The 21,549-nt window shown below is 39.6% G+C and overlaps 1 protein-coding gene across 1 annotated transcript in view; it reads right to left on the reverse strand.

Annotated features, from left to right (window-relative positions):
• Window positions 1–5,013: 5,013 nt before the first annotated feature.
• Window positions 5,014–21,549, reverse strand: part of LOC108938364 (far upstream element-binding protein 3-like) — a 29,044-nt gene continuing 12,508 nt past the window's right edge. The window contains exons 3-19 of the mRNA XM_018758897.2: window positions 20,039–20,072; window positions 19,665–19,714; window positions 18,385–18,456; window positions 18,033–18,090; window positions 17,654–17,816; window positions 17,248–17,346; window positions 16,293–16,397; window positions 16,098–16,200; window positions 15,029–15,129; window positions 13,029–13,170; window positions 9,649–9,809; window positions 9,213–9,286; window positions 9,001–9,077; window positions 8,670–8,738; window positions 6,999–7,070; window positions 6,379–6,506; window positions 5,014–5,743 (exon numbers count right to left, since the gene is read on the reverse strand). Of these exons, the coding sequence (XP_018614413.1) occupies window positions 5,735–5,743; window positions 6,379–6,506; window positions 6,999–7,070; window positions 8,670–8,738; window positions 9,001–9,077; window positions 9,213–9,286; window positions 9,649–9,809; window positions 13,029–13,170; window positions 15,029–15,129; window positions 16,098–16,200; window positions 16,293–16,397; window positions 17,248–17,346; window positions 17,654–17,816; window positions 18,033–18,090; window positions 18,385–18,456; window positions 19,665–19,714; window positions 20,039–20,072 (1,517 nt within the window). The 3' untranslated portion in view covers window positions 5,014–5,734. The remainder of the gene's footprint in view (window positions 5,744–6,378; window positions 6,507–6,998; window positions 7,071–8,669; window positions 8,739–9,000; window positions 9,078–9,212; window positions 9,287–9,648; window positions 9,810–13,028; window positions 13,171–15,028; window positions 15,130–16,097; window positions 16,201–16,292; window positions 16,398–17,247; window positions 17,347–17,653; window positions 17,817–18,032; window positions 18,091–18,384; window positions 18,457–19,664; window positions 19,715–20,038; window positions 20,073–21,549) is intronic.

Consider the following 21,549-nt stretch of genomic DNA (forward strand, 5'->3'; position numbering starts at 1 on the left):
ACTCGGATGCTTTGTATACTTTCTAAATTGCAGTTAAGTTAGCGGGAAAAAACTGCCTAAAAAAAGCACTTAATTGACCGTTTTCCTGTACCTCTGGTATGTTTTTCAGATCTCGAGCACCAAATAAAGCCAGATCTCCAATATTTTGCCAAATGCTGCAGAGATGGTGAAATAGTCAATGGCATGACAAGAGATCATTGGTTCAGTGCCACAGTGATTTAACCCTTTCCTTAACATACACCTTCTGTTTGCTTTCTGTTTGTTTTATACTTCCATTTAAGTGGACTGGGGAAAGAAAATCCCCGGAAGAAGATCATACCCGAAAGCAGAGGATAAAAACCAAGTAGTGGATTTGAAAACAGCTGCAGATTGTGTCAGTGGGAGGGAGAGGAGTTCTACAGAGACCGTGCAGGTGGCCGCGCCCCTGCCGGCAAGTGTAAATATTTTAAATGACAATGCTCTCTAAGGCTGGATTTGGCAAATGCTTTTGACAGCTTTCGCAGGGAGAGGACCAACGGAGGATGAAATAGCTCAGTGCAGAGAAGCACTCATTACCCCCAGCAAAAAAAGCAGATAAATATAAAATAAACTCCACCACACGGCACAATGCGTGCTGAAACTAATGATTCATTCAGAACATCAAATGGGACCTGTCTGGTTCCCGCTGGAATTTCTGCACAAGCACAGCCGCTGAATGGCCGTATTTCAGATGGCTCCAGAGGAATGACAAGGACTTGAAGTCGCCTGGGGGTTTATTCTGGTCCATCTCTGGACGGCGCCGATTATGGTGTTTTTAAGACCTAAATGTACCTCAGTGGGGACATCACAGCATTCCAGCCACTGCGATTTCACAGACTGGCTTCACAGGTCAGGGTAAAGCAGGCCCGTCTCAGTCCACCCCATAGCAGGAAGCTGAGCACCACATTAGTTCATGGATTTAAAGCCAAGTTGTGAAGAATAAAGCAAATTGCACAAACAAAAACATGTGCCACAATACAGCCCGACTCCAGTGACTTATTGAAATTCAAATGCTGCAAGAAAATCAACAGGGGGCAAAAATATTCTGAAGCACATATTCCCAAAAAGGAGAATTTTGCAGACAAATTTCAAAGGTGTGCTTAAAGTGCCAAATTGATTGTTCTGTTCTCTCGTCACATATTCTTTTTACAAGAAAATTTTTTTTATTTGTGGCTGCTACAGCAGGAAATGTGGGGAAAAAAAATTATTGGCTCACCGTTCTATACTTCCGTGCAGTAACTTTTTCTCCGCTTATGTTTGAAAAACAAACTGTGCCAATATCTCATAAAGAGGAGATATTAAAAAAAATTCAAGGACTGCGCTTTGAGAAAATTAATTTAGTAATATCCATATACTGCATGTTCCATTCACAAAAGCCAAAAGAAGCACCATCTCACTAGTAACGCATCAAATTTACAGCGTACTAATTAGATTTAAAAAAAAAAAAAAATCATAAATAATTAAAATTGCTTTGTGAAATTCCGGGAATTGACAGAGCAACTGTCACATTGAAATATGGCCATCAGGCTTTTTCAGTTTCCATAAGCATCAATGAAGCTGTGAGGATCTTCACATGCTGCTTTTCAAAGGTTCAGAACAAACTATGACGGGGGAGCTGCGGCAGCTGCGGCACTTAGACCCCGGTGCTCGGTGCACAAAGAAAAAAATTCATTAGAGCTCCAGGTGACTAAAAATAAGAAATTACATATGCCAAAGTAGCAAGTGTTTTTCACTCTTCTAATGCGGGTGACATCGACCACATCTGGCAACACTGCTGGAGATCTAAGTATTAGGGCTGACCCGGCTCTGTAATTACTGGAGCTGTAGGAAGGGGTCACGCGCCTGCTGCTTACTTCCACAAGGAAAGTCTCACGATTTCCGCGCTGCGCCTCACAGTACTGCGCCTGGGCAGAGGAGCTGAAGACGACGACGGCCATCAGGTCACCACCACAAAAAAATAAATGAACGCTCACGTTCCGATATGCAACAGCACGAGCAAATAAACGAAAAAAAAAAAAGGCAGGAATCCCTGAGAGGGCTCTGCAACTTGGGACGACCAGCGAGAGCCTTCATTTCGCACCATGAATAGAGGATACAACAGACCCCTGCGGCTCTCCATCAATACAGACGAGGCAATTCTGACAAATGACTGACAACCAGCACAAAAGGATGGGCCAATCTAATCCCACGCGGGCCCTTTTTCACCTGCATGGGGCAGCGAGAAGGCTGTCTGGATTAGAGGCAACACCGAGAGCAAAGCAATCAAAACCGGCTTAGCACATGTAAACAAAAAAAAAAAAAAAAAAAAAATCTTTACGGTAGGACTAGAACATCTTCACCTGGCACCTGAAGATGTGGACAGCTGTTCAGCTGTTCTCCCTCATTTTTACTCTTATTTTACAGTAATTTTCCCATATGGCAGATATACACTTTTTATATTTTAAAAAAAAAAAAAAAAAAAAAAAAAAAAAAACCAAAGTTAGCCAGAGAAGCCCAGAGGAGTACGCAATTATGGGAACAAGGCATGGAGCAGCTTAGGTCTACAAAAGTGAGGCTTCAGCAAAGCAAAATAGCTGAAAAGGGAAACTGTAAAGGGAGAAACCCTTTTCATGCAGCACATTTCATGAACAGTGTAGCAGTTTAAGCCAGGGGTCAGGCAGACTGCACTTGATAAACAAAAGCCAGACAAGTATTTCTGTTTTTGTTAAAGATTTACATTGACATTATGCACATTTCATAAAAGCTGGATAGAGCCGCAGGGTCCACAGTTCAAATCAGATAGGAGCAGGCGGGGGGGAATTATACCCTCATTCAGTTCTGATTAAATTGAATTTGCTTTTAAATTACTTCAATTTGAATCCAAATAATAGGTGCATATATTAACTGTCAACTGTCAGCCTCATCATAGCTTTAATGCTTTAGTGACAGAAAGAAAGGGAAGGAAAAAAAAAGGCACCATTTAGCAACCAACAGTCATTCCCTAACAAACATTTGTCTGATGTCTTAATCACTTTAAGCAATTTCAGATTTATAATAAAAAAAAAAAAAAAAAAAAAAAGCCTTGAGATGGAGTGTACAAGGCCTTGAGAAGACAGAACTAAGCATATGTATATAAAACCTTTAAAAACTAAAAGCAAACGCTTCCCATCCCCAATTCTTTAATCTTTAATCATCTGTGGTCGGAAGCCTCAAGGTCAGAGAAACAAATGCAGGCTCATCTGTATTTACTGTTCCACTTAAGAGGATGCTTCCTCTCCTGATATTGTGGCTTTTATTACTTCTGGCACTGCTTGCCTACACTCAGTATTCAATTAGTGGACACCTTCTCGTTCATTATGGAGTAATTACTCTTTCGCTATCGATGCCAAATGTTGCTTTGGCATGAGGCGCCGTTCATCCCTTGCCCCTCCAGCAATTCCCATGCTGTCACGCAATTCACATCCCATCTCCTCCATCATCCTCCTCCAGTCCCACCGCCAACTTTTAAAATGCCCATTTATCAAGCATTAATATTCAGCAGCGGTCATCTGATGTGTAATTACCGGAAGGCTGTAAAGAGGCTGATGGAGTTCATCCCAACCCCCCTAAGCACCACACTCGTCTGGGACTCTCCCCATGACGCCAGAAAAAGTCTTGAAGCCAAAATTAAGCTGTAAAACCCTTGTTCGTAGATTCCTGTCTGCAACGACAGTTCTTTGTAGTGCTTAACCTTGCGAAAAACAGCAGCAACTTATGTACAAATGGGCAATTAAGCCAACTCTTAAATTGCTAACTCTTTAGTATGTAACAGAAAAGTAAACTAGACTGGACCGCCTTGCATGTTCAACTATTCAAGCTGTTGCCCTCTTAGTATCTCAAATAAATTCCTGACTGTCAATCACAATAATGGCTTTGCACTGCTAAGTCTTACCTATATGCTACGACATTAACACCGTACTCTGCAAATTCACATCTAATCTCATGGTGCGCTTACTACCAAAATTAAAGTTTGATAATTCAGTCACCACCTAGAAGTCCTGGCTACATAGTCTATCAATTGCAGCTTTTCTACAACATCCAATTGTGACTAAAAAACAGAATATACACACCAGACAGCAAAATGTACTATTCCCCTGCCCCCCCCCCTTTTTTTTTTAAAAAAAAAAGAAAAATTTGTATTACAGTTCAGACAAGCCCACTTGCACTGTTACTCTGCAATTATAAAGGAGATACTTTACTCACAAGAAATGCTTGTTGCCAATTTATTACAGAAGAGATAAAAATTAACTAGACAGAATATACATTATATAGAACACAATTCTGTATACTGTATATTTTGTTTGCCTTGTTAGTCCAATGAAAGTTATGCAACAACATATGCAGATTTAAGATCACCTGAAAATTAATTTACATGTCAGTGGAATGTGCTAAAATCTAGTCAAAATGAAACTCCATTTCAAAAGAAAGAAATATTACTGTTTAATACATGGTTATCTGTACACATGAAAAGCCACAAATTAAAATACTTTGAAATAATATCCCTTTTCACTAGGCAATACATTTAATACTAGATTTGTTTAATAGCTAATTAATCATACATATTAGATCACACAAACTGGAGAATAATATTAAAAAGATTAGCATCAGACTGAGACTGAGTCCACAGTGTACTGGTTGGGCTGTTTGTTGAGCTAGCTGGTACCAAAACAAGAAAAAAAAAAAAAAAAAAAAACCCCAAAAATTACACACAATGCAGTATAGGCTTAGCAGTCTTGAATGAATAAAGTACAGAGCACAAAAATATCCTTAGCAAGATGCACATGAAATTCCAAATGACACATTCACAATCTTTCAATAATTTCTGTATGAAAACGGAAACAGGGACACTTTCCTGTGGAAAAGCACATAAAACATCTGATTTAATCATATATATATTTTAAATAAGGTATTTAGTCAAGTATCTGAGAATACATACATAGTTTAACATAGCAAAGGCAAAAACCAACTTACAATATGCAAGACCCCTTTTATCCCATATCAGATCACTGTAATAAAAATATATTTCTCATATCTTCAGTTACTTAACAATACAATTTAAATCTAGCTATAAGTTAAATGTTAAAATATTAGAGCCCATCTTTGTTCTAAAACTGAAATGATATTGCACCTATATCAGAGTTCAATACAATGACATATAGAATAAAAAGTAAAACAGGAATTACATCAAGAACTGACATTTGCCAATACCTATCCTGATATTATGTAACAAAAAATTGTAACAAAATATCACAGTTTCGTCTCAGAATTAAAATCTTTTGTAAAAATTAAGTAAGGAGAGCACATTACTAAAACTTTTCATGACAAATACAGGAAGATTACTCAAGACTGCTAAGCCCATAACCATTTTATTGCAATAAAACAAACAAATTATATCATGTTTAGTTGAAACATTACAAATCCAGAGGACATTACATATTTTAAACTTTAGAACATTAAAAAAAGCTCAAATCCAAAAGGAATTGTGGGTATTGTCCATCCAAAACTAATTGTATCCACAGGTGTTAAGAGTTCCTGGTTTAGAAATATTGTTTAAATTGTATAAATCATTCTATAGCTAGTGTTTTGCACTAAGAAAAAATAGTCTTGAAGGCGTTGCAAATCTGGAAACCTCATTTATAAAAAGGTTTATTTTCATTCTGTCACTGATTCCAACATCTTCAACAAAAAAAGATCCATTTTAATGTTCCTGGAAGAGAAGCACAAAAGCTGTCAGCACAACCAATTTTTTGAATAAACATTTCAAAAATTAAAAAACTACATTCACTTCATATAGCAACCATCTAGCTTGGATGGTGCATGGGGGGGGGGGGGGGGGGGGGGGGGGAGAGGGGGAATTATCCACACAAGTTAAATGTTGACACAGCAATACAGTGGGTTATCAAAGTGAAAATGTTTCATAGCAGGAAGCCCAGTAATGAACTGGTGATTATAAACATATACAGCTATGAGTTCAAGTAGAAGCTCAATATTGCTTTAGATCTTACTATTCACAAAGGTAAAACCTAGATCACAAACTGCTAAGAGTTTTGCAGACCCATGTGAACTTTGTATCTGCTTGTTATACAGAACTGATAAGTTTATACATTTCCATATAGGTTAAAGCTTGAGTGACAAAATTATGCTTGGGTCCTATTCACAAGCACACTGGTCTGAATTTCCATTTTATGTGGCCAGAGATGAGGTGTTGTGTCATGTCATTTGTGAGCTCAGTGGTGCAGCAACTGCATATCTGGCTAGCTCTTTTCCACATTAGCGTAAAATTCACTATTGCCAGGATTGGGGAGATACTCTCCAAAAGGTCTTGGGAAAAGCACACTTTACCTGAAGACCTGGGGCCTGTGTCTGCTGACCCCCCTGTCCATAGTACCCATGTTGTCTGTAATACTCAGCCCAGGCTGCGGTGTAGTCTGGGGTTGAGCTCTGCTGGGATGCTGGGCCGGCAGCATGGCCTGATTAATAAGCAGTGCAGTGTTAGGAACCAGAAAGGAAGTGGTCAGATTCTTGACTTTTGTCATGGCATTATGCTACACCTGTGCTGAGAAATCATACAGGATTACTAACATACACACAAGGTGAGTCCTTGTGTAGTTACAGAAACAGTAATACAGGTTTTAATTACAGATTACACAATAACAGAGTTTAGTAAGTGGCTGAAAAAAACTGTCATACAATAAAACTAGATCTAAACATTGTCAGCTAGCCATTTAACGTTCTTAAGACATGCAACGAGTGCTCTGCAGCCTCTTCTTCAAACTGGATATTTATTGGAGTATTTCAGTTGTAAGTGCTTTGCTAAAGTCCAGAATAGTATCAAAAGATTGGGGAAGGGGAAGAGATTACAGCAGCCCCACGTACAGCACAGACTAACCCTTCTGGATTTACAGACCATGTGTGCGTCGATATAGTTAGGAAAGCTTAGGTTGCCCATGTCCACAACTTACTCTGCTTCTTGTAGTACTCTTCCCAGGCCTTGCTGTAGTCAGGACCAGAGCTCTGCACCTGACCCTGCTGACCTGGATGGACAAATGTAATGTAGAATTAGAAGGAAATGTCTAAGTAGTATAACTATAATAAAATAACCGCCCAGTCTAACTTATTTGGACAGGAGGTAGGTTTAAAAAAAAAAAAAAAAAAAAAAAAAAAAAAAAAAAGACTGCCACTAAAAAGTGTCATAGCATTGCAGTGTGTTTAACAGATTCGTGCGGACTTGAACACCCAGGACAGCAACACACGTATAACCGCCATGCGGTGATCTGTCCAGAAAAGTTTGGCAAATTATATTGTAAATCAGTGACAAATTTTAAATTAATCTGTTAATGCTATTGTGCTGTATTCAGTGTTGGAAAAATTATGCAAAGAAAAAAAGGAAATACTTCAGGGGAGGAAATGAACAGCATTTCAAGCCTTTTATGATTTCTCAAATGTGTACTGTTGATTTGATTAAGGAATTTTACTTTTCTAAATTTCTGAAGTTTCTTGCTAATCAGTGTTTTCTTGGAAGAACAGCCAGAACCTTGAATTCTGCACACAAACATAGCTTTGCACAGCTGAGGTGTTTAAGAATTGGAAAATATTCCATTAAAACTGATCAGGCTGAAAAATTTCCAGGTTTCACACAGTTTAAAGATCAAATAATTTGTTTTTGTAAAATGCAACAGTCAGAACAATGCTTGGAGAAAACATGTTTTGGTTTAATTTTTCCTCTTAATGAAGGAATGTTTGTTTATTTTTTCGAACCAGTTTTACTCTTTATTCACCAAACCTGTAGCTGGACTTAAATTCTTGATGTCAGCTGGTTGCAAAGTAGAAATAATCACACAGAAAATGTTGCATTTCAAAAAAAATAATTACAAACCTATCAGGGCTTCAAGGAACTCAAACTGTTGCATATGTGTAGCTAATATGAGTCTCCTGCACACAGGACTAGAGGTTTTAGGACAGATATTTAAAACATCCTCTACAAAAAGCAGGTCCAAGCCAAGATACACAACTGTCCCTTTTACAAGTGGCCTTGAATTGGCACTCAAATGTCCCAGGGCACTGTCTTTGCCTTCTAAAACTGCATCTGTATATGTGTGTTCGCACATCCGCATGCATGTCAGAGGGTGGTCCAGGATAGACAGGCCAATGGCTTCAAAAGGATCACAGCTAGCAGCGCAAAGGCCAGCAGTCGCACATGCGGTGCTAAAGCAGAATGTTGAGATGAGACGGGGGGTGCTGGGTAGAACAAAGGAAGCTATAAGTCAAGCACTTATTTGACAGCTGGGTCACGATGGCCTCTCCCACACACTGGAGTCAATTCCGGAACAGAAGGAAGAAGTGCAAGGCAGCCACATTTCGGTATTAAACTTCAGAAGCTAAGGGCAGGCATGGGCTGCAGGCTTGAGGAGGCCACCAGAAAAGGGCCAAAGTGGCAGTGACCGAAACATGTTCCATTTAGTGAAACTTGAAAAGCAACATTGCTGGACAGTACTATATACTCAGAGGAACAAACTGTAAACCTGCTTAATTTTAGCTTGACAGCAAAGGTAAGGTAAGGCAGAACTGGGAGTCCCAAAAAAAAAAAAAAAAAGCTGTGCATTAAGGTCCTGTACAGTCCAAAAAATACTTGCCTAGCTTTTTATAATACTGCTCCCATGCTTTGGAATAGTCCATCTGGCCAGCCTGGGATCCATTGTGACCTGTGACCAAACACACATTACAGAACAGGAAAAGTCTACCTATCGAGTTGCTCACATACACAATAATCACTCTGGATACATCGATTCTTTATATGTTTGCATTACATTTTCACACTGAAAAAATGCCTCTGAAGGTAGCTGATAACCAAAGATTAGTTTAAGGGCATTAAAATATCATTAAGTCCCCATTTCTCATTTTTTTCTTTTTACCAAATGCAGAGGGAACAACACTGTATGGCAATGCTTAGAATGTGACACATACTGGGGTCCTGCTGTCCCTGTGGCTGCCAAGTCTGGTACGTGGATCCCCATCCTCCAGTCATAAAAGTTTGAGGGCCACTGTAGGAACAAAAAGAAAATCACGAACACTAATGCAGCACTATTTCCTGACAGCTGCATCACGTGGACAATTAATCTCAAATATGCAATCTACATTACATAACCAGGCAAAGCAGACAGGAGAAAAAGACTCACTTTTGATGCGGAGTACTTGGACCTTGAGTGAAAGGGTTCAGTCCAAAACTACTGCTTGGCCCTATGCCTGAGCCCTGTAGATAGCAAGAGAAAGATCAGATTAAATGACCAAAGGGGTAGGTGAGAAAGAGCTGTGAAGGACTGGGCATAGGACAGAAGGCATTGCATCATTTTACTCTTACATTCTTTTTGCTTATTGAAAGAAAAACATTGAAAAGTCAAATTACTAAAATATTTTTTCCATCACTGCTGCTTAATATTTTAAGCAATGGGGAAAAGGAGAGATTCCCTTGCACTGAAGTTACTTTTCACTCATAACAAGGTTTTAAATCTTGCTAAATCCAGAACACTTATTTAAAATAAAACAAATGTTAATGTATAGAAATGGCATTTGTTTAATTCATGCAAGCTGGAAAGCAATGCAATGGCAGCATACTCCAATCTTATCATCAATGAGTTGCCGGGCAAGCTCCGTCTGCTGCAGGGTGCCTCTGATGGAGAAAATTCGAACGCTGGGATCCGTATTGGGTGGAGGGTTCCTCTGCAGCTCCACATGGGCTCCTGACTGCTGGTTGATGTTCTTTATCGTCTCCCCACCTGCACACAATCCACACGGAAGCACGTGAGTTACGGGTAATGGATTCACACAGGACACAGAAAACCCAATCCAGAGCACTCTACATGTTCTCTCTAGCTTGACATCATAAGGAATTTTTTAGCTCATATTTCTCACTAGTTACAAATGTTGGATGAATGACTTTATTCATGACACTGACGGCTGGAAAAGACCAACTGAAAATTAAAATCTTAATGCAACCATTTGTAACTAAAATTGCTATATATGCATTAACATGTTACTGAAAACAGATTTTACCATTTATTATAAGTAGTCTAAAGACAACCAGATTTTCCTTTTTACAAGAGACTTAGTTAATACTCTCTTGTACCATCGCACTGATTTGCTTTATTGCATAACTTTAAACCCCAACCCATAAATACAATTTTTTTTTTCCTGCAAAACTTGTCAGACTAGGGTAAAATGTATTTAACCAGAAGCTTTCAAAACAACCTGTAAAAGTACACTAACTTTAGTATTAACTGAAATTCTGGGCTATTATTTTAGGTAATATGAAACATTTTCAGGTATGAGTTGTACAATGATATGGGCTGTTTTAAATGTATACTTGAAACATGGAACTCTGTTCATAGCCCAAAACTACTACATGAAGATTTATCATCATCATCATCATCATCATCATCATCTCATTCCCACCAGCAAACCACCCAGATGTCACCATGCCCGGAACTAAACGAGAAGAGAACGGAACGAGAGCTTTACTATTGCGGACACAGGCCGACAAAGAGCCTACAACGCTTTTGCCACATTTCCTTTAAATCCGTGAAAATTGGGGACAAAGAGACACCCTTCCCAGCACACCCGAGAGGGGGCATCTGGAGAACACCAGCATCTCAGACAACACTCCTGCCCCTCAACCTGTGTCCAGGGACCAATTACACGTCAGAGAGAAACAGGAACATTAAATCTGTATGGAGGGAAAAATTAGAGCGTATCCTTTTCCTTGGTTAGTAGTCTGAGCCTCTTTTTTCAGTCATGTATTCACATGTTGGTCCCTGTTGTGCTGGGTTTTCTAAGAGCCACAACTGCCCCTTCTCTCTTCTGTTCAAAAGGCTCAACAGCTTTTTCTGTGGGGGTGGGGGGGTATGGGCAGAGATGTCCGAACATCAATTACATGTTTGTTCACTTCTGGGTGACATTCTGGTGACCCTGGGTGACCTGATCCTGAAAACGCTCCTGAAAGAGGCTCCACCCCCTGCTACCCCTGCCCGGGTGCCAATAGACTACCCTCGGGCCATTAACCCATTGTAAACCAAATTAAACTTCTGCATTAATGAAGCCATTATTAGGTCTCCAGTCAGAAGGAGAAAAATAAAGACAGTGACTATTCAGTTCATGGAGTCAGCCATGGTGAGGAGAGATAATAAGGGTTTCTCAATGAAACTGGTTTAGTGCGCAGGAGATGGGAGGGGGGTATAAATCGAGACACAAACTAAGGCAAAACAACTATTCAAGGTATGCAAAACAGAGAAACTTTATATTTAAGCAATGAAGAGATGAAATGCTTGTAAAGATTAAATGCAGAGCATTGCACTTATTTTTAAAAAGACTGATATGCCTCGAGTGTTCACTGAATATCACAAAGAATTATTGGGCAGACACACAGATTTCCACAAAGGGGTACAACCAAACTCTGAAATTCAATGTCAGAAAGAGCAGTATGAAAAAGCCACACTTACTTTAAGACTAATGAAACAAAATTACACTTACAAGAGGATGCCTTACACAAAACGTGACCTCCACAAGTATAAATGCACTTACAGCTCTGAAAATTACTCACAAAGGAAACAAAACACAAAGTGACTATTTAATTTCCCAAAATATCTTACTTCTACAACAGCCTCTGCAAATTCCAGGCAAACGGTTTCACACAAAGGGAGGGTTTGCAACTCTGGAGTGCAGGCTTTACAGGTTCATCTATCCTAAGGGCGCCATGCATGTGATGCGGAAAGCAGGCTAGCAGATCAGCAGGGGCCGCCGCTTTCACAGCACCCCCAAAATCCATTTCTTATAGTTTTTTCTTGAAATCAAAACAATTAGCGACTTAAGACTACGGAATCCCAGACCCTTGAGTTGCACCAACAGCAAGATATGGGATTGGGGACCGGGTGAGGAGGGGGAGTGAGCTGCTGCACCGGCTGCGTGCGGTATCGTAAAGACATTAATCACGCAGGCCAAAAGGCATGGCTGACAGGCCCCAGACCCGCTGACTCTGCGGTCCATATTGGCCCGTTTCTTATGTTAATGCAGAGCTGGGGCCCTCATACCCAGGTTTATTTGTCCCCCGCCTCCACACAGAAGGCACTTGACATTTCTATTGCTTTATTTTTTATTATAGGTGGACCCCCAACCCTCCCAAGCCCTGAACACAAACACCCCACCCGCAACTTGCAAGCTCACAGCGACTGGCAGCCAATCTTTAAATGGTCAATGACTTTTAAATAGCAGGCAATAGAGTGAACATGAATAGCCAATAAGCTAATTTGACTCTGTCATTCCCTCATTCGACTCCATTGGCTTGAAAGCTGCTCTTATTAAAAGCAAGAGGCAATCTTCCACATGATTGAGGGCTGTTATTATGAGCCTCTAACAATTAATGTCACATTACTTTACACACATTATCCCCCTCATTAAGCTCTTTAGGCAGGGACATAATGGTACTTTCTTTTAGAAGCTATATCTATATATACATGAGCAGAGAGCAGGAGCCCAGGGGCCACCCAGGTGTGACTGACTCATTATAAAACTTAATATGACTTCCTTTACAAGAAGTATAAGGGAAAAAGTGTGAATGATTAACATAACAATAGCTTTTGCTTTCCTACAGGGCCATGCTCAATATTTCAGTACGGCGCTATGAATGCTGAAACTCCACTGGATTAAAATATACAGTAAAAAGTTAGAGTTAAACACTGATCCTACTCCTCCAGACTGATCCCAGACCAGGCTCTGAGGAACAGGGCAACAAGTAGAAGTATTTAGAGCTGCCACCTTGCAACTGAGGGACCTGGGTTCAAGTCTTTCTTAATGTAATACTCTTGAAAAGGCAGAACTACTCCAGTTAAAAAAAAAAAAAAGACCCCATTGTAGAAATGGGCAAATCACTGCAAGTAGATTGGTAAACAAACCTAACTTTACAAGTTAATGGAGAAAAACGTTATGAATGTGCAATAACTCACCCTTTCCAATCACAAGACCGCATTTGTCAGCAGGTATTGTGTATGTCACTTCCTGCAACCCAGCTGGTGTCCCCAGGTTCCATTCCCCACGACCTCTGACTCTTACTCGAGGGCCTCCTGCACCTCCAAATCCATCACGCTCCTATAGAAATAGTAAGCAATATCAAGAAAAATTGATAAGATGACATGCATTATTATTACTGCACAATGACTGAGGCAAAAAAAGGGGACAATTTATCAGATGTCATCTGCTACAGAGATGCAAGAGAGCAAAATGTTAAATGAACTTGCAAAAAAATCTAGGCTCAAACCTTTGGCTAAGACAAGCTGATATGTCACAAGATGCTTTACATGAATTATTCATCTATTTAGCAAATGCCTTTGTCCAGTTACTGATACTGTTAGATCAGCAACTTTATAATGATTTCCCATTTATACAGCACGGTATTTCTACTGGAGCAATTCAGGGTAAATACCTGGCTCAAGGGTACAACAATAGTAGTGAGATTCAAACCTGAGACTTTCAGATTACAAGGCAACAAGCTCTAACAAATACACTACCTGCTGACCCCATTACTGAATTAGCAAGTAGAAATGCATCTCTAAGAAAGTAAACTGTAAGGCATTTGCGGTGAACAAACATGTGTGCCAAGCAAATTAATACAAAATGTCACTTTCCAGTTGTCACTCAAGTAAAATGTCAGTACATTATGAGCAATATAATTTTCCTCTGATACACTCCCACTTCCTACCTCCTGGCACAGGTGTTGGTTCCATCAGTGGAATCCATTCAGTCAAACTAATCAATTCGACAAGGCATACTTAACCATTTCCAGAGTACTTTATATAGTGCCACACATGCCAAGAAAACAAACTCAATTAAAACATTAATTGAAACAATTTGTGTAATAATTGAACCTTGTGAAAATAGCTGATGTTTAATTTGCGTAGTTTCAGGAAAAAAATTTTTCAAAGGCCACCCACCAGTAATAACTGAGCTCTGGCAATGTACAGTAATGTAGCAATCATTTTTTTTGTCAAAAATTAATTTTTTTTGGAAAAACAGATGACTGCAAAAGAGAAACATGTACACATGACTTAAGCTTAAAACTAGATAACATTTTTCCCCACTTATGGGTTATATGATCAAATAAAATAGATTAGTTCAGTGAACTCCATTCTCAAAAGTACTGTCAGTTGTTACGAATTCCATGCACCTATTCAAAATAAAACTGACCACCACAAACCCTCTGCTGCAACTAAAATATTATTTTCTGCCACATAAAACCTGTGCTTTCAATAAGACTTTTAGTTCAGAGACATTTTATCCCCACAAATGACTCATGTCATGTTGATTTATTGCCAACATTTTCAAATGCCTAATTTCTCCAAATTAGCATTAAATTAAGAGAACAAATTAATACCTTCAAAAGCAAATGTCAGTCAAGCAGGGGAACGTGACCAGTGCTGCACTAGTAGGAAGCTTTCCACTCGAGTGGTCCCTAGCTCTATGGTCTAATGCTACCCCATGGTAGGGGGGGAACAGTGAGACAGGTGGTCAAGGGTGGTTCTAAGTGCTCCTGTCTATGCACCTGTCTGTAGTCGCTGCTGCCCTATCCACTTAGGCACAGAGTAAGGAGGTCCACAATGGTTTGAAGGGGATGGGAGGTGCCCTGGTGTTACTTACTTAGGCCGACTAAGCACAAGTGGCAGAACAGGCAGGGCTCACCTGCCAGTCACAACGATTTAACGGTATTCTTGCAACAGGAGGAAAATGCTCATACAACACCCAAAAGGAAAGTACTCTCCTTTTAAAAGTTCCTAAAATTAATGTTCTGCAACCTAATAGACTAGTCACAGTCTCAATATGTTAATGACTGAATAACCGATGTGCAACAAATAAACCCTTGACAAAACCAAATGCATCCTTTGCATCTGTATAGAGGGCATTTTCTTAGGTGACCTGACAGACTAGGGATAGAGCAAAGAGAGTCTTGTACCTGTGCTGTGTGAACAAGCTCATTGATGAGGTGAACTGCATGCTGGCATCGATCTGGCTGGCCCATCACCTGGGCAATCCGGTCTGCACTGACACCATCATCTGGTAATGATAGCAGAGGTAGGTGGAATAGACAAAAACAAGTCAACACAGTAACAAGACAGATTAAAGAATAATTAGTTATTTGGACACTTGGTGATAACTTGAATACAGCACCAGTTTTAGTACAGCTGGAAATTAGTTTTTCCCCAACATTATTTATGTTCTAAAAAAAGGACACCTGGGCAGCACTCAAATGGGATGAACTATACAGAAGAGCTGAAGCAAACCAACCCACAAGTGCCTTATATTTCTGGGAACTGAGATGTTTGCTTATTTCCTGCCAAAACTTACTAACTGAATGACTCGTGAAAAGGAGGAGGAGGGAGAGAGAAAGAAAAAAAAAAAAAAAAGTTTCCAGCACACGTACTCTTTTGATCGGAACTGTAACTTGGCATTTAAATATGTCACGTGAATATAATCACCAATTTCATTAGAAAATGAACACACAGATAATACACTACAACTAAAGAATTATTATTTCAGAAAAGTCTGAAGGTAGAATGATTGCCAGTTTTCTAGTAGACATGATTACCAATCTGCGTACACAGTGACAAACACTTGGGAAGACAAAGGCTTATGGGGTCATATGAGAGCACGGTGGATAAACAACAGGACTGGAAGTAAAAATTACAGTGAAGTCCAACAAGGGGCACTTATTTCTGCAAAGCAAACCCACTCATGTGAAATTACTTACCTAAGAAAAGAAAAACAAAACTGAGTAAAGCTTTGTTCACCACACAAAAAGCTAAAACAGATTTTTAAACATTATTACAATTATTTGGTTATTTGTACATTACTTTACTGAGGCAATTCCGGTTGAATGAAATGAATAAAAATGTTTCCCTGTTGACAATAAGACCTTTAAGAAAGATGCCTCCTGATGCACTGACAAGTAAAGGAATGAAGCATATACAGTGGATAGAGACCTTCTAAAAGCTGTACATAAACATTTAAATCCTAGATTTTACCTGGTTTAAACTGGATCCTCACACCAGCATCATTCTGGATCTTCTTGATCATCTCACCATTCCTACCAATGACAATCCCAACTGCAAAACGTGGTACAGCCACCTGAGAGGAAGTGAAAGCAAAAAGTCTAGAGTATGAAAGATAAACTATCCCTTGCACATTGCTCTGATCAAAAACTCAAAAGTCGGCCTTACGTCCAAGCTGTTCCCCCCCAGCCTGGATGCAAAGTCACTCCTGCCCAAGCGGAAGTCTCCCTGATCCTTATCCCTGATTATTTCCACCACGAGCTCCCGAGCTTGCTGAGGAAAAACAGACAATGCCGTAAGAGCCCCATTGCACTTCCCAACCTTCCCATATCAGGCCTCACTTCTGTACATTACCATTTGTGTACCTGTTTAAACATTTTCTTGTTTTTTTTTTTTTTTTTTTAAGTTGGAAGGTGACAAATCACAGTATTCAACTTTTGCTTCTGTCAAAAGCTTAATACTGTTATTTGCCACCTTCCAAAGAACAAGAACGAACACCCAAGCCAACAGTTTCACATTTAGCTAAAGATTTACTCTAAAGTGACTTACAATGTTATGACTATATAAGTTATAATTATTTAGTAATTTACACAGATAATTTTTAAATGACAGAAGCTCAAGTTATGTACACTGCTCAGGGGTAGTACAATGGGAGCAGGGGATTTGAACCCAGATCCTTCAACTGAATTGTGATGGCTGAAACCACTATGCAACCACTACCTGCTGCCCCAGCAAAGAACTGAGACAGAAGAATATTACATTCTCTACTGCTGAATGTGATGCAATGTGCTTAAGATTCCTTAAAATGCTACTTTTCCAACAGATGTTTACATTTAGATTTATTAATTTAGCTGATACTTTTCCCCAAAGCAATTTACAATTTTGAGCTACTTACAAATATTTACCCATTTATACAACTGTGTAGCTTTTTTACTGGAGCAATTTATGGTACTTTGATAAAGGGTACTACAGCTGGAGGTGAGAGTCGAACCTGCAACCTACTGGGTCCAAAGGCAGCAGCTCTAATCACTGTGTTACCAGTTTCCTCATTTTATAAAATATATACTTAGGTATAAAAAAGGTAGAAAGTGAACTCATTAATGTGAGCCTTCTGTGCACCCACCTGGACCTTGTAGGGGTCCCCAGTGATTCTCAGGGGTTTGTCTGCTCCAGTAGGCATTGGCCCATCTTGGATCATCATCATCTTGACCCCTGTTCTTTCCTGAAATACAAAAAAAAAAAAAAAAAAAAAAAAAAAAAAAAAAAAAAAAAAAAAAAAAAAAAAAAAAAAATAAAAAAAAAAAAAAAAAAAGCAACATTGGCATGGTTTCTGCAGATGGTGAACAGAAATACAGAACAGACAGGCATGGAAGAAGAACTGGGAGTTTCAGTGGCAGGACACTGCAAAACAATTTTAGTGATTTGTGCAAAAATTCTTAGCCTCAGGTAGGAAGACTTCAGAGGTGCAGAATTTTGGTGGTCATCTCAAAATAGTTTTCAGTATCAATCTTGTACAATATCAAGCCTACCTGCAGCTGCTTTATGGTGTCTCCTCCCTTCCCAATAACCAGGCCAACTTTACTTGCAGGAATGAGCATCTCTTGGACAGCACTGTTACTGTCCATATCACTGTGGAACCCTGGCCCATTCCGGCACCGTTCCACGATCTGTCCCAGTAGCCTCTTGGCCTGCCTGTGAAGGAAACAGCCAGAGAACAGGGTAGGGTATAGTACAGCTTCATATGGGTCCCTTCCAATCCTTGATCCATCTATATGCACTTATGCCAAGCATATACGAGGGGGGGGGGAAGTGACATTACATGTGTAACTATAATGTAATCCAACTTGTCGCAGTCATCATGCATATGAAATAGGTAACAGAACTGCAGTTGAACAAACAGCAACTCACTCAATGCTCTCGGGGGTTCCAGTCAGAGTACATGGCCGCTCCAACATACCGCCACTGTCTGCCATAACAAATACAGGCTTTTACCATCACGGCAACACAGTTTCTGCAGAAAGTCCCTCAGCTGCAGAGCAGTGCATACCGCAGCAATCTGAGGAATACTCTCATTCTGGCTCAAAGGGCAATTGCTTGTGCATTCTTAAGAAAAGTTACTTACACCAGATGGCTCACACGGATGAGACACTGATAATGGGTTTATAAAAACATTTTATTCTTGCTTTATCAACTAAACTTTTATGAACTCCCAGGAAGACACAGTATTATCTTTTTAAATAAGTATGCATACATAGCTTACCTGCTGCAATTTGAATCTTGCAGCCTGATTCTAGCTGAATTCTTGTTATCTGCTCCCCTCCTCTGCCTATAACTGCAAGGGGAAAGGGTGGGAAGGTGAATAAAGGTGGTAAGACTCACAGCTGAAAAAGTACCTGATATCCATCCATTATCAACAACAGCGTTTCCAGTGTACAGCTGCTGTAGTTCAAAGAGGACCCTGGAAGCATATTATGGTGAATGCAATCCTATTCCCAGCACTCATTCTAATTCCACTCCAAAAATTACCCTAAATTCCAAAATATACAATGTTAGGATGTGTTTTTTGTGGTATGTTCCGGGGGGGGTTACTTTGATTAGAACTGCAAAGATTTTTAAAGACATTGTAGCAAACAAAAGCCTGCATACAAAGCTTCATGGCTGTACTGTATTTTTAAAGTCTACATTTGTAGATAAAAAGATTTGTTATTTTACTATTGCAATTTAAGTTTGAGTGGGTCTAAAGGGTAACAACAAAAGTTCATGCAAATTTCAATAAAATAAACAGAAAAATGATTTCAAAAAGTCAAAGGCTATGTCACATTAAAATAAACTAATAACTGTGACCTCGGTGAATAAGGTATGGGCTGATAACACTCCATAGAGTAAAACAGAATAAATGTAAACTGTAAAGGTAAAACAATGGTGGAAAACAGAGGATGCAAATACAAAAATGCAATTATAATCGAGACCATAACTAAGAGGGCAGGGTACATGGTTCGCGCATACTGCACTCTGTTCCAGTGTGTCTCAGCAAAGTTTTGAAATTTAGTCTCAGTTTATTGCACTAGAACGATTATTGGAGGCCAGACTGGATAAGTGGAAAAACGGGAGATCAGGACACCAAGACAGACAGACAAACCAAACTACAGACAGCTGGTAGGATAGTGATTAGCGCTACTGTCTTTATACCCAAAGGTCACAGGTTTGAGTCCCACCTCTGGCTGTAGTACCCTTGAGCAAGGTACCAACTCTAAATTGCTCCAGTAAAATTATCCAGCTGTATAAATGGGTAAATAGATTGTAAATAGCTTAATGCTGTAAGAGGATTTCAAGAATAGTGCCAGCTAAATGAATAAATGTAAATGCAGCATCACTAAGATCTCCTTAAAATGGGATGCATGGAGCGCAGCTAGCAGTGTGTCTGCTTGTCTCACGTGCTCTCACATCCACAACATACCCACCAATTCATAGTCTGTTATAGCAATCCCAGCAAGTACATCTTCATACCACCAAAGCCAAATACACATTGTGCATACTTACTGAAGCCAACCATTTTGTCAGGCACTTTGAAGTCTTCTGTTATTATAGCCCTACAATAAAGAGGTGCAGCAAAAAGGTTACTGCAGAGGAGTTTGTGTGATCACTATGCAGCACTGACAAAGACTGAAAAATGCTACCTAATGAAATCTATAAGAAAACACTAATTGCACAGATGACAATCAACCTGTATAAATATTACCAAGGATCGAGCATGTACACAGAACTGTACTGACTGGCTAAGTGTGCTAGAAGCTTTGGTCCCGTGCTCAGTTGAGGTATATTGTGTAGGTGGAGCTGTAAAGCTGTGGATTATTAAATCAATATCTACTTAGAGCTCATCAATACAGAGGGTAAATTGACAAGACTGCGCTTACCTTTGATGTACCATGGCTCCAAGCTGGTTACCTACTGTGAATACAGGAGAGAATGGAAAGCAAAGAAGGGGTAGGGAGAGAAATAAAAATGAACAGCATTAGGGGGATAATCTAACTTTTCATCCTTCTTTCCAGAAAAGGGGGAAAAAAAGAAAAAAAAAAAAACAAATTCAGTCGCAGTGCAGCCAAACCAGCCCAACTGAAAGTGTAATGACCCTGGGCAGACAGATTGAAAATGGAATGAGATGGTTCTGTCAATATTCTCTATAACAGACACACAGCTGGAGAGCACAGCAGAGTCCAGGAACAAGACTGGCTTCTGGAGAGACGGCAGGGGGGCTTGGGGATCCATGGGCGCTGGCTCTTTCGATTGCACGTTAGGTCGGCCTCCCTCGCGCTCTTGGCTGAGTGTGAGGGCCAACTTAACAGAGGCGAGAAGGCGATGCGCCAGCACAGTTATTTCTTCCATGATTGCAGACCAGAAACATAAGCTGATGAAAACAAGCGGAGGAAAAGTGGAGCGAGTTGGTGCCAGAATTGCAACATGTCTTACAACAGCTGAGCTGAGTAAAGACCAGTTAGATGGGGTTCTAAAAGGCTTATTCTGAAAGTCAACAGAGCAGCTCACTCATGTCCTTCAATTTGCCAATTAATGTCAACGTCAATCAAGAATTAACTGAGGTAGGTAAGAAACTACTACAACTGGATGACACATACCTTGAGAAGTGTCTTACTTGCAGGAAATGTACCCTAGGTGTGTGGTTGGTATAGAAATGTGTGTATAATATATATATATATATATATATATTTTATATACACACACACACAGCAATAAACAAATGGTTATCCAGGCATGATGTCAGGATTTTTCCTATAAGTAGTACACAGTCAAAATGATAAGTAAAAGAAGAAAGCAACCTAAAGTATCCAGAAGTATAGAACCAAAAAGATGACAAAGTGCAAATGGCAGCAAGAACTCATTTACAGTTCATCCATAAGAAACTCACAAATATTACAAAAATTATGAAAATATGCAACCTCAATCACATTTCCACTTCAAGCACAACTACTCAAAGCCACATTTCTGTTTCAAAGCACAAAGTAAACATCATTCAGGCTACTGTGGAGGAGTATATAGAGAGAGTTTGTAATTACATAGATGAATATGGCTGAAGGTTCCAGAGCATGAACAGCACTTCAGAAATTTGTAGTTCAATAAAAACTTAATGCACCTGGCTGATCTTTTCACAAAGGATTAAATGTGCTTCTTGAAGACATTTAAGGCTAAACAGGAATGTTGGATAAAAGTACCCATTATTGCAGTTCAAATTAGTTTTGGAGAGTAACACATGGGTAAACTTGAAGCATGAAAACATCAGAGCAGAAATACATCTTTAACATTTAATTTCCCCATTTTACCCATACCTGTAGTTTAATTTGTTTGAGCAATAGATTATACTGCTAAAGCAACAAAGCCATTCTGCTTTAGTACATGGTACAGAGGGAGATTC

Source organism: Scleropages formosus, chromosome 17 (genome assembly GCF_900964775.1).
Source record: "Scleropages formosus chromosome 17, fSclFor1.1, whole genome shotgun sequence".
NCBI lineage: Eukaryota > Metazoa > Chordata > Actinopteri > Osteoglossiformes > Osteoglossidae > Scleropages > Scleropages formosus.